At 43.6% G+C, this 13492-nt stretch overlaps 1 protein-coding gene across 1 annotated transcript in view; it reads left to right on the top strand.

Annotated features, from left to right (window-relative positions):
- The first annotated feature begins 2122 nt into the window (after nt 1-2122).
- Nucleotides 2123-13492, top strand: part of DKK3 (dickkopf WNT signaling pathway inhibitor 3) — a 40446-nt gene continuing 29076 nt past the window's right edge. Inside the window, exons 1-2 of the mRNA XM_070763087.1 lie at nt 2123-2462; nt 8637-8867. Coding sequence (XP_070619188.1) covers nt 8661-8867 — 207 coding nt within the window. The 5' untranslated portion in view covers nt 2123-2462; nt 8637-8660. The remainder of the gene's footprint in view (nt 2463-8636; nt 8868-13492) is intronic.

Here is a 13492-nt window from a genome sequence, read left to right on the forward strand (position 1 = left end):
GCGGACGTTGTGAACTCCAACACTCTGGACATTTTAAAGAGAAGATTGAACTGCCACTTCCAGGGTTCCTGCTTGGGCAGGGGGTTGAACTCGATGGCCTTCATGGTCCCTTTCAACTCTAATAATCAATCAATCAGTCAATCAATCAAACAAACATCTTATACTCTGAAAAATACATTGTAAATAAAAAAACTAATTGAGGATGTAGATCAAAATGTACTTGTGATATGGAAAATAACGTCTGCATATCAAAATGTACAACAGACATTCCGAACAGTAAAAAACAGTGTGAGTATTACAATTGGAATTTTTGTCTATAAACATTTTGGATCCATAAAATGATTGCTTCTACATTTTGAATAGTTCAAACTGAATTATCATAAAATTTCTTCCATATCTAAAATAAATCTACACGAAGAGTCAAAATTTCCAATGTCCATACTCTAGCTGCCAGGTTTCCATGGTTTGGCAGCCAGATAATTATTCCAAAAGAAGTTTAACATTACATAAGCGGCTCACAATTCTAAATTTAGTCTAACAGAGAGGAAAAAAGTGAAGAAGAATCTCCTTCAGAAATTTCAGCTGATTTTGCAATTGGCTAGATTGATGAAAAGAATGGAAATTAATTCTTTGGGGTCACTTGGAATATACAGGTTACAGAAAGATTAGTACAAAATGTTAATATTAATGCTCAGTATAAAGAAAATGAACAAGATAAATGTGAGCTCTTTAAACTCAACAGTCATATTTAACAGATAAAAAGCAAATACTTTATGGGAAAACTCCCATGATTGGACTATAATAGTGAACAATGCAATTTCCCCCCCAAAACACATAGAACCAATTCTTTAATTTAAGTTTCTGTTTCCAATTTAATAAAGTCCGAAGTATTTGAAAGCATAACTCAGCCCCATAAATGTTGCATAAATTCACTCCACATGTTGTGCAAGTAGGAGAGGTGAAAACTTTCTCTAAGAAAATAGACATTAAGTAAGAGATATTTGTGTATGTATGTGTGTGTGCCTGTGCCTATGTGTTCTGGCCAATGGAACACTATTCTAAATTGGTATTAGTCACTATTCAGAGTTTTTCTCAACTTAGCGCTGGAATTGGATCACAATTCTCCACACCTTGTCTAAGGTTGTTCAACCCTTAGGTCTTCAAAGGTGGAATTGCTTTATATTTGCTCAATTAGCTGAGTACTTAAATAAGAAGTTTCCTGCCCCAAATTTAACTTTTCTTTCTTTCTTTCTTTCTTTCTTTCTTTCTTTCTTCTTTCTTTCCTTCTTTCTTTCTCTCTGTCTGTCACTCTCTCTTTCTTTCTCTTTCTTTTTTCTTCCCTTCCCTTCCCTTCCTTTTTCTCCTACTTATATGCGGCCCAACTCTCAAAGGACTTTAGGCGGCTTCCAATAATGAAGTGTTATTTTTATGAGTGTTAGGAGTATTATTATTCAAAAAAAGTTAAAAATAACAACATTATTTTAGGTTTAAATTATGTTTATGCAATCACATTTATAAGTCTATTACAAAGAAATGCTAATACTGTAAGTTTATTCAGCCATAAGCTTCAGCGTGCCTCGCTTTGCATAAGAAACTCTGCCTTTAAGGGTAGAACGGATCAGATGTTACTTTAAGTCCACATTCCTTTGAGAAAACAGGGCGATGCTTGTTCCAGACCCGGATCTCATTCCAGCTCCTCTTTTGAGAAAGAAGCCTTCTCAACTGAACTGGCCCCAAAGTAAACCTCATTAAAATCAATGTTGTGGTTATTGCTGTTTTCATAGGAAAAAACGAGTCCCCTCTCGCCCCTCCCCGTCTTCTAAAGCGGTCCCATTTTATGCCACAGAAAGGGAACGCGGTTTTATCGCAATGTATGTGCGTGTGTGTGTGTGTCGCAACAACCCTCGCAAGTCCGTCCAGCCGTCCTGAGACTCGCGTGGCGGACCTTTTGGGAGGCAGCCCCGCAAGGACCAACCTTCCGCTCCCGGGCACCTAATTGAAGGACTGTGGGGAAGGAGGGGAGAAGCGGCTGCGGTGGGAGGGACTGCCAATTGGTACTTTCCCACACCCGCGGTCTCCCCACCACCACCCCGCCTAATCCCACCCACCCATTTCGTCCCCTCTCCCGGGGGCTTGGTAACCGCGAACGCGCGCGCGGGAACTCCTGCCGCTGCTGCTTATTTACAGCTTTGCCTCAGCTTCCCCCAAAGGCTCTTACTTCGTCTCTCCCTCCCCCCCGCCTCACTCCCGAGGGCGGGTAGCCCAGCCCGAAGAGAGGAGGAGGAGAAAGAGGCGCGGAGGTGCCAACGCATCCCTCGCTCGCTCAGGCGCACCAGGGAGACCGGCTACGGACCGGCGAGGCAGGCCCAGGAGGCGCTTTAGCGCGCGTTTTCCACATCCAGGACCTGAACGGAGGGCAAAAACCACAAAAAAAGAGCCCGGTTTCTTCTAGGCTTTCTCTGGTGGGTAGGCAGCACGCCGGGTTGTGGAAGGCTCGGCTGGGGTTGGGCGACAGAAAGGTGGTATTTATTTACTCTTTTATCACGTGGAAAAACTATCGACCCCTTGGAGCGTTTTGCCCCCCCGAGTCAGCAGCGATTCCTGAGAGGGATGAAAGGACGAGAGTCGAGAGCTTTTGGTCTCGGAGTCTCCTCAGGGTTGGAATTGGGAGGTGGGGGTGAGGCTTCCCCGAGGCTCGGACGGGAGTGTATCCGGTTTAGTCTGCTTCTTTGCATCCTTCTCGCTTTCCTCGGGGAATCGGGCGGCTCGGCTTCTTCGCGCGGCTGAGGCTGCTCGGATGGACGCGAGGGTCTTCGGGCGAGGGCGCGCGCGCGCTCCGCAAGATGCATTTTTGCAAGACGTCTGGGGAGGTTCTCGGTCATCCGGTAAGAGGCCACTGGATTTGGGGGTTTTTTTTCCCTCTCCCCCTTTGGGGAAGACGTTTCGCTTCTCGCCCTAGGACAGTGGTTCTGAACCTTTCTAATGCCGTGACCCCTTATTACAGTTCCTCATGTTGTGGTGACCCCCAACCATAAGTCTAGCGCCAATTCTCCCAACAGAGCTTTAAGCTGATTGACAGGAAGGTCAGAGGGACACCTCCACTGTAAATTCCTGATTGGTCAGATTGTTAAAAAAATAAGATGATGATGATGATGATGATGATGATGATGATGATGATGATAATTTGTTAGATTTGTATGCCGTTCCAAGGCACCAGAATAGAAGCTTTAGTTTCTAACACCATGGGAAATTTGTCTTCTCTTGTGGTCTTAGGCGACCCCTGTGAAACTGAACCACAGTCCTAGAAACTTCTTCAGTTCTAACTGGGTGGTGGGGAGGGTGGTGGAGGAAGGATTTTGACCAGAACCCTGTGAAGGAATACAGGTAATTCTCGACTTTTGAGCACAATTGAGCCTGGAATTTATGTTGCTAACTGACAAATTTGTTTAAGAGAGTTTTTGCCCAATTTTGTTAAGTGACTCATTCACTGTAGTTTGTTAAATTGGGAACAAAGTAAATTTGGTTTCCCCCATTGACTTTACTTCTCAGAAGGGTGCAAAAGGTGATCACGTGACCTCTGGGACACGGCAGCCATCATAAATATGAATCAATTGTCAAGCAGTTTGTATGTAAATCAAGTGGGGAGGATGCAAAGGTTGTAAGTGTGAAAAGTGACCGTAAGGCACTTTTTTTTACAGTGCTGTTGCAACTTTGAATGGTCACTAAATGAACTGTTGTAAGTTGAGGACTACCTGTATAAATCCTTCCATTCCCCTCCTCATCACACCCCATCCCATCAGAAACGAAAAAGCTTTTTGAATGAAAAGAGAAATGTCTTCCTCAAAGGAAAAAAACCCCAATCCGGTTGCCCATTAATTTTCTGCCTGCTTAAAAGGTGTATTTTAATAGTAAAAGAGGCTATTACTACAACCTCAGTACAACTGGGGCAAAGAGCCACTCCCTGAACTTCAACCCTTTCTTCCTTAAATTTACTAAGACTATTCTCTCTTTTTAAAATGATTTTATTGATGGAGTAATCAAGTGTGGATCCTAGAATTTTAGTCCCATCATAGGCATGAAAGCCAGGGGGTGATTCTGGTCAGTCACTCTCTCTCAGCCCAATCTACCTTGCAGGGTTGTTATTATGGGGAAATTAGGAGACAGGTATGATCATCACCTTGTGTTGCTAAAAAGTAATTAAAAGAACAATAAATAAACTCCTTAACAATCTAAAGAGTGAGTGAGTGAATGAATGAATGAATGAATGAATGAATGAATGCATGAATAATACAGTCCAGTAAGAATTATTGGGCTTAATATTTGGATGAGGAACAAATTGAGGCCTCAAACTGCCTAGAAGCTTTCCATGTTCTGTAACTGTATTAACTGTATGTGGATGAATTATGCATATGTGGTGCACAGGAAATTAGCAGATTTGTACCTAAGACAGTCCCCTGGAGTTGCCAGGTGTTGGAGAGAGATAGGCTGAGTCAGGGGGGAAAGTTAAATGGGGAATTAGTCTGGAATCTCTATGTGGGCAAAGTCTGATTCCCTCTTTCAATGCCATTGAACCTAAATTGAATTGAATCTAAACTCATCCATGCATTCAAACCATTAGTTTGAGATGATTCCTGGATATAGGTTTCAGCAATAAGCTGGCTATTTGAATTCTTCACTCGCGGGTCTGGTTATTGCCACCAGGTGCCTTAATCATCTACACCAAATTGACTTTCTTATGAGAGTAAAAATCTGGTGTCTATGGAGATCCTCGGTCATCCAGGTCACAGTTGTCCCAAAGGTGCATTTTCAAGAGGGAACTGGACTTTCTTGTTTTTCTTTGAAGATATTTTGCTTCTCATCTAAGAAGCTTCTTCAGTTCTAGGATAAGAAGCAAAACGTCTTCAAAAAGGAAAATAAGAAAGTCCAGTTGCCTCTTGAAAAAGCAGCTTTGGGATAAAAGACTGTTACACACACACACAAACACAAACACACACACATATCTCTCTCTCTCTCTCTCTGTCTGTCTCCCTCTCTCTGTAATCTATCTTTATGAGAACTCTCTAAAGGGAAATTGAGAAGGAATCCTGCTGATGTGGACTCTTCCATCTCAGGGCCATTACAAAAAATGCTGTCCTGGGAAATATCAATGGATCTTTGCTCTTTGCTTTAAAATAACATTGAACACATTTTAATTATTATTTATCCTGCTTATAAGTCCCTCTAGGAGAACATAACAAGATATAAATAATTATAAAAAAGAATACTGTAAATAAAAAGTATCCATCTGTATTAGGTACTATTGAAATCCCCCTAAATTGCTTGTTGGTATTTGCATTATATATTTTGGATTAAAAACTTTGGTAGTGAGATGCAAGCCAGGACTGATGCCCAGGCCAAATTAAATCCTTCACTTGTGGGTCAGAATAATTTAGACTCAACTATGAATTAAATTTGCTACGTATGTGGTGAATGATTGTATGGTGGGAATTGTCCATAGGAAGATAGCGGTTCTTGAGCTAGAAATGTGACTAACATGGATTGAAAAACAGATACATTTGGTGTATTTTGTAATTGCCCTGATTGCAGAGATCACAGGTGTTTCTTTGTAGCCAATTGTACATGCTGTTACTTTCATGGAGATGGAAATGGGAGAATATCCATGTATAAGAAAATCTACAGTACATAAGAAATTAGCTTTTAGGATAGGGCAGTATCTCTGCCCTTCCTGTCTTCATTTAGCAACTAAGATGCTAAACAAAATGTAAGTAGGCAGTAAAATTGTCTAGTCAACGAAGCAGTGGAAGTGATGTGCCGGTGCCTGGAAGCTGTTGGGGTCTGGATGGGTGTCAACAGACTCAAACTCAACTCTGATAAGATGGAGTGGCTGTGGGTTCTGCCTCCCAAGGACAATTCCATCTGTCCGTCCATAACCCTGGGGGGGAGGAATTATTGACCCCCTCAGAGAGGGTCCGCAACTTGGGCGTCCTCCTCGATCCACAACTCACATTAGAGAAACATCTTTCAGCTGTGGCGAGGGGGGCGTTTGCCCAGGTTCACCTGGTGCACCAGTTGCGGCCCTCTCTGGACCGGGACTCACTGCTCACAGTCACTCATGCCCTCATCACCTCGAGGTTCGACTATTGTAATGCTCTCTACATGGGGCTACCTTTGAAAAGTGTTCGGAAACTTCAGATCGTGCAGAATGCAGCTGCGAGAGCAATCATGGGCTTCCCAAGGTATGCCCATGTTACACCAACACTCCGCAGTCTGCATTGGTTGCCGATCAATTTCCGGTCACAATTCAAAGTGTTGGTTATGACCTATAAAGCCCTTTGTGGCATCGGACCAGAATATCTCTGGGACCGCCTTCTGCCACACGAATCCCAGTGACCGGTTAGGACCCACAGAGTTGGCCTTCTCTGGGTCCTGTCGACTAAGCAATGTCGTTTGGCGGGACCCAGCAGAAGAGCCTTCTCTGTGGTGGCCCCGACCCTCCTTGACCCCCCAGATATCAGAGTTGCCCCCACCCTCCTTGCCTTTCGCAAGCTCCTTAAAACCCACCTCTGTCGTCAGGCATGAGGGAATTGAAATTTCCTTTCCCCCTAGGCTTATAGAATTTATACATGGTATGCTTGTATGTATGAGTGGTTCTTTAAATTGGGGTTTTTAAGATTGTTTTTAATATTAGATTTGTTTACATTGTCTTTTTATATTGTTGTTAGCCGCCCCGAGTCTTCGGAGAGGGGTGGCATACAAATCTAATAAATACAAATACAAATACAAAACTGTAGAGGAACACTTCTAAGCATTTTTTTAAAAATTAAAAAAGAACCTTTGGTACATCTTAAATATTTAAATACAATTCAGTTGTCCTTTATATTTGTGGATCAGAGTGATTTTCAACCCTGCAGCCATATGCCATGATTTCTACTCAAGTCCTCAAAGAGTGAGTTTATTCTTATATAGCCAAAATGCCACCATTCAGTCAAAGATGGTTAGGCTTTATCTCAAGAAGGTACAGTACTTCATATTGTAGAAATGATGTAGTTCTCCTTAACAAGGGACTTCACATCATTCCCACCTCAAAATTCCCCTGGCAATCCTTGTATGTCCAAGTATATGCTGAAACATTTCCTAGCTAATGGAACTCAGAAGCTTGGGGAAATCAAACAAGACGTTTTGCTGTTAGAAGAAGGGTTGCATACAGATAGTCCTCATTGGTTTTACTTCTTGGCCTGTCCACCTTGGTTCCTTTTGAACAGACTCTAATGCACTAGCAATTACGGAGAAGCCTGGCAAGTCAGTTGTTAAGCAAAGCAGTTTCCAAGTGAAACTGCAAATGTGTTTATGGCCCTTTTTTTTTTTTTAGCTTTCCTTTGCTTGCAGACTTGCAAGGCAAGGATTGGACATAAAATTACTCATCATCCTTGAAACTCTGGCAAGTCATTAGATGAGCCAATCATTAAACAAGGACTACCTGCAGATGTTGCTTCATGCAACAATTTTAAAACTCTAAGGATGGTATTATAATATAGCTTGGTTTGCAGAAAACACCCAAAGCATCGAGGGAGATAAGAGCCTATAGGGCAACTATCCTCCAAACGAAATTAATGTTGAATAGCAAGCCTAGTGGTAGATATTATATGTATCCAGGTGTGAGAAAAGAGAGATGGGAAAGGGACAGTGGTGAGTTGTTACTGGTTCACCCCGGAGGCTCTGCCCACCTGCGTGGATGTCATCACGGATGATCTGCGCATGCAGGGCTTTAAAGCCCATGTAGGGCTTTAAAGGTTATGACCTTTAAAGCCCTACATGGCATTGGACCAGAGTACCTCCAGAACCACCTGCTACCGCACGAATCCCAGCGACCGATAAGGTCCCACAGAGTTGGCTTTCTCCGGGTCCCGTCGACTAAATAATGTCGTCTGGCGGGCCCCAGGGGAAGAGCCTTCTCTGTGGCGGCCCTGGCCCTCTGGAATCAACTCCCCCTGGAGATTAGAACTGCTCCCACCCTCCTTGTCTTTCATAAACTACTCAAGACCCACCTATACCGCCAGGCATGGGGGATTTGAGACATCTTTCTCCCAGGCTCCTTATAATTTATGTTTGGTATGTATGTGCTGTTTGGTTTTTTAATTGTGATAGGGTTTTTAGTTATTTTTAATATTAGATTTGTGCCATTATAATATTGTTTTTATCATTGTTGTGAGCCACCCCGAGTCTTCGGAGAGGGGCGGCATACAAATCTAATAAATTGAATTGAATTGAATTGAATTCTGTACATGTGCAAAAGCAGCATGTGAACACACATCTCCCAACCAGTAGCAAGGGTGAGTGAAATGCATTACTGTAAAGAGAAAAGAGAGTTGAGTACTTTGTTGGAGCTGGAATTCTGAAAAGAAAATTTCAGTCTTGCAGTATTTTTGAAGGTTACTGTTAATGTAACGAGTAGTAGTTCCAGCTTTTTGAAGAAAAGGTTAGATTAGTATTCTAAGCACTTGAATGAGTCATCTTCTTGGCTTTCAGTACTGATCATCTAATATCAGTAATGAGGATTTGGAAGTTCTCTTAAGACATGTTCTCACTGGGGAGGAAAAAAAAGATTGAGTCTTTTGTTTCTGGTCTTTGCTTTGTAGGGAATCATTGCAGCAGCTCTGAAGATGTTTCTGCTAGGCTCGGCAAGGCTGCTGTTCTTGCCGGCTCTTCTGGTCTTTTCAGCTCCTGCTTCAGACAATAAGAAGAAGGAGCAACCCCAGGAGATAGTTCTAAACTTTCCAAAGGATGAAACTAGCCTGAATGAAATGCTCCAGGAAGTTGAGGAGTTGATGGAGGACACTCAGTACAAGCTGACCAATGCGGTGAAAGAGGTAAGACTTTTGTCCCAAGAGTTGGGGAAAGAATGTAATGTTTAAAGCTAATTGGGAATCTTACTACAGTATGCTTTTTAAGATCAGGGTTTTAGATTAACAGCAGCAAGATTACAATATACCAGTGCTCCTGAAATGATTACCACTTTAATTAAATACTTGAAGAAAAGGTATATCTGCATAATGAGAATAATGAGGTGTAATAAAATGGTGGAGAATCTACCTGCTCACCCTAGTATGGTTGTGTAGGTTAATTTGAGTGACTTGCCTAGACCAGCGTTTCCCAACCGGTGTGCCGCGGCACAGTAGTGTGCCGCGAGACATGGCCAGGTGTGCCGCGAGAAGCTCCAGCTGGGCGGGGTGCTGCCGGCGCCCCTGCCTGAGTGTCGTCCTGTGGATGGTCTTGGGCTTCACAGTCGCTTCCTAGTTCCCTCTCCTCCCACCGCCTGTGTCTCCCGCCGTCGCTTCCCACCAAGCCGTCGCCCGTTGCCGTGGGTTCCTCGAGTGGGAGCTGCCGCTTCCCTCCGTCCAGCTCAGCCACGCTGCCGTAGAAAGCACAGAGGTTATTGCCACCGCTTCTGCCTCCACTCAGGGAGCCACCGTGGTCACTGCGCCTTTTCCTCTCGCTCAGCTCAACCACGATGGCTCCCTGAGTGGAGGCAGAGGCGGCGGCAATAACCTCTTGGCGGAGGGGAAGCGCTGACGGGCTCTCCTCCTTCCCCACCCCCCGCGCTTCTCTCCCGCCCTGGCTTTTGCTTCGCCCCATGATTTCCCCGCAATTTCATCCAGGCCACCTCTTGCCTCCTTTTGAACTGCGGGGAAATCTGTGGGCGAAGCAAAAGCCAGGGCGGGAGAGAAGCGCGGGGGTGGGGAAGGAGGAGAGCCCGTCAGCGCTTCCCCTCCACCAAGCTGCCTGCTTGTCCTCGCGCCTCGTTGCTACCTCCTGCCTTTTTCCAGGGGCCTTTGGAAGGTACCCAGGGAAGGGGGGGGGGATTGGGGGTGGCTGCAGCGGCTTCTCGTCCTACTCATCGGGCTGCTAAAGCCCGCCCGGCCCCTCTTGCATGCAGTCCCTTCACCGAGCGCTTTTTTCTTCTCACAGCTGAGGCAGGATTTGGAATGTCGGGGTGTGTGTGCGTGCGGGCTCCGCATCCCCCTGCCACCAGGAACATTTAAAATAAGAAAAACCTTCGCCGGCCTCCGCAGAGAAGAAAGGAAGAGAGAGAAAGAGAGAGAGAGCAAGAGAGGCAGAGAGAGAGAGAGAGAGAGAGAGCAAGAGAGACATAGCAAGAGAGGCAGAGAGAGAGAGAGAGAGAGAGAAAGAGAGAGAGAAAGAAAGAGAGCTAGCAAGAGAGAGAAAGAGAGACAGAGAGAGAGAGAAAGAGATAGCAAGAGAGAGAGAGAGAGAATGAAAGAGAGATAGCAAGAGAGGCAGAGAGAGCAAGGGAGAGAGAAAGACATATAGGGAGGGAAGGAGGGAGAGAGAAAGAGAGCAAAAGAGAGAGGAAGAAAGAAAGAGGGATGGAGAAAGAGAAAGAAGGGAAGGAAGGAAGAGAGAGAAAGAGTGAGGGAGAAATAGAGCGAAATGGAGGAAGATATTTTTTTTTGTCAAAACTTTTCTTTAGCCCCCCCCCCCCTTCCCCCCGGTTCAGTGTTCCCCAGGATTTTGAAAATGTGACTAATGTGCCACGGCTCAAAAAAGGTTGGGAAACACTGGCCTAGACAATGGGCAAGAGAGAGTGTGAAGCATTAAGGGTGTGAATATTTTATTTAAGTATCACAAGTATCAACAACTATTTTTATTCTGCTATGGTTTTAGACCTCCAGTGGTTAATTCATACTTCAGGGCATGCTTTACAATCTGTGTATTTTTGAAGGGCTGAAATGTAACAGCATTTTCTTATTTGATCTTTGTCAAAAGACTTAATAAGTGTCAAAAGCAAAGAGGGTGGGGAGAATGAGGCAGAATAAGAAGAGTATCTATAACTCTCAAATGCATGCCAAAAGAGTTTATTTAATCATATCTATGTAGAAATTTAATTGCAAATCTCTTACAAGGATGGCATCAATTTTTGTTCCACATTCATAGAGTAGGCCTGTGCTCCCCCTTTTCTGATATAGGAGAAATTTATTGTCTAACGATTTTTTTATTTCATATTTTTCCCACCTCCAAAATACCCTTTCACAAATATCCTGAATTCACTATTTTGGGAAGAAGTGATCTGATTATTATTATTATTTGCCAACCTACAAGTGACTATGGATGGACAAGACTGGAAGCTATTTATCCTGGTTTACAAAGCACAGTGGTTTGTTCATATAATCTGCATCTAAATAAATTAAACTGATGTAGCACAATGTGCATATCAAGCTAGTGAGTTTCCAACATCATTTGATTTGATTTGGAGCACTGTACTTTTCATACTAATCAAGTTTGGAAAAATGGGCTGCATACCAAACCCTCTTAGCAGAAGTAAATCCTGTTAAATCGACGCTTTATACTATAGGGTATTTTCTAGTTGTTGCCGAATTGTCTGTGCCTTTTTAAAGCTTTCCTTTTTTTACTTCTGAATCTTAGACCTCTTATTCATCAGAATTGGGGGGACTGGGGCTTAGCTCATTGTGTCCTTAAGCTTCTGCTCTCAGGTGCTCATGGCAACTCTTCTTAGACAGTTAAGAAAATTCTGTCTGGAATGAGATATTTTGGCAACAGCTTGCAAGGTATTTAGTCCAAACAGCAGGGTACCACATCCTCCCACTCTTCTATACCTTGGAATTAATTATTGGAGCCCAGCTGCTAAGAAAATAACAGGTGAAGCATAAACTGAAGCAGACCCAGTTTATGAACTGGGTCTGCTTCAGTTTAGAACAGACCCAGGGTTGGCTTCAGGGTGGTTTATATGTCGCTGTTTTATAAAATTCATAGCAATCTACATTACCCTCAAGATTCAATTAAACTTTTTATTTTTAATAATTTTTGTATTCATTTAACAACTTGCCCACCACTTATTCTTATGCAACAATATTTTACGCCATTAGCATAAATCATTTAGCCATTTTCTTGGTGGCATAATACACAAATCTCAAAAATACTTTATAACTGCAGCAAAGTAGTTTTTTATGGTAGAACTCATTACTGTACTTGATTTTCTGCATTTTTAAATTTATTTGAGACTTTGATATACCACATTTCATTTAAAAACAAAGAGCCCATCCCTTAATGTCATTTTGAATAAAGTCTAAACAATTCAAATACACTAAAAATAACTGGAAGTTACTAAAATATTATATTAAACATATAAAACAAAAGAGAAAGAGAAAATAATAAAACAGCAACTAGGCTGAGTAAAAACTTGAATAAGGAAGTAAGGCTATAACTGAAACAAAGGCTCTAACTGATAATAATACTCCGCCGTGAATGCCCAAATTATCAATCTGTATTTAAAGTACGCTTAACGTTTAACAAAGCCAATGTCTAAAAAATATGAGAGAATTCTTGAAAAATGAGAGGACTCCAAATAAGAAGGTGGTTTTTTATGAGGGTGTTTTTTTTTAATCCCCACAAAATATCCTGTGAGAAAGCTTTTTCAATTTAACACATAGCTGAGACCCATGAAACGTATTGTTTCAACGAAGAATTCCAATATTAAAAAGTCTAAGCAGGCAGGATGAATGAACTTGAGGGGGTGCGTCTCTGTCTCTCTCTCTGCTGAAAAAATGAGACTCTCTGAAAGGTGGAGAGGGGGCAAGAAGACAGCTCCGGTGTAGGCACAAGTCTACGCCCACCGCTTTTTCCCCAGGGCACCGCTTCTGCACGCAGGTGGCGAGGCCATCCAACCACTGCCTCTTGTTTCCTGGGGGGGGGGGGGAGTTGCTTCCTGTTTCTTCCTGGCGGTGGGAAGAATATCAGCAGGAGTGGGCGGGGCGTGGTCCCCGGACACAGCCGGAGAAGCCGGGCAGGGCTCAGAGCCCACAGGGGTTTATCCCAACCGACAGCAGATCAGCTGTCGGGTGGGAGAAATGGCACCGGCTCTACTGTGCAGGGTTTGAAAAACCTGCACGGAGTTTGTTTTTTGCCTGCATGGCCACGTGACCACACAGGCTAGAGGGGACAGTGGCCAGGAGCACAGGATGCGGCCATAATTTGTGGACCACTGCTCTAAAAGGATGCAGATTATCAGTGGTCCATTCCCCACTATCCTGTCAGAGCTGAAGAAGCTTCTTGGATGAGAAGCAAAACGTCTTCAAAAGAAAAAACAAGTCAGTCTGGTTCCCTCCTGAAAAAAGCACCTTTGGTCCAACACTGGAGGTTTTAAAGAAGAGATTGGGCAGCCATTTGTCTGTAATGGTATAGGGCAGTGGTGGTGGCACACCTTTTCGGCACCGAGTCCCAAAATGGGAGCATGCAACCGGAAGATCAGCTACCTGGTTGTGTATGCACATGCTGGGCGGCTGCTTTTCCAATTTCCAAAGCATGTATGTGCACCAGAAACTAGAAGACCAGGTGGCTGGTGTGCATGAATGCATGAAGACCAGCTGGCCAGCATGTCGGAACCCGAAAGAGCAATGGGCAATGTCTCGCATGCCCGGAGAGATGGTTCTGCATGCCATAGGTTCGCCATCACAGG

The sequence above is a fragment of the Erythrolamprus reginae genome, chromosome 1, assembly GCF_031021105.1.
Source record: "Erythrolamprus reginae isolate rEryReg1 chromosome 1, rEryReg1.hap1, whole genome shotgun sequence".
NCBI lineage: Eukaryota > Metazoa > Chordata > Lepidosauria > Squamata > Dipsadidae > Erythrolamprus > Erythrolamprus reginae.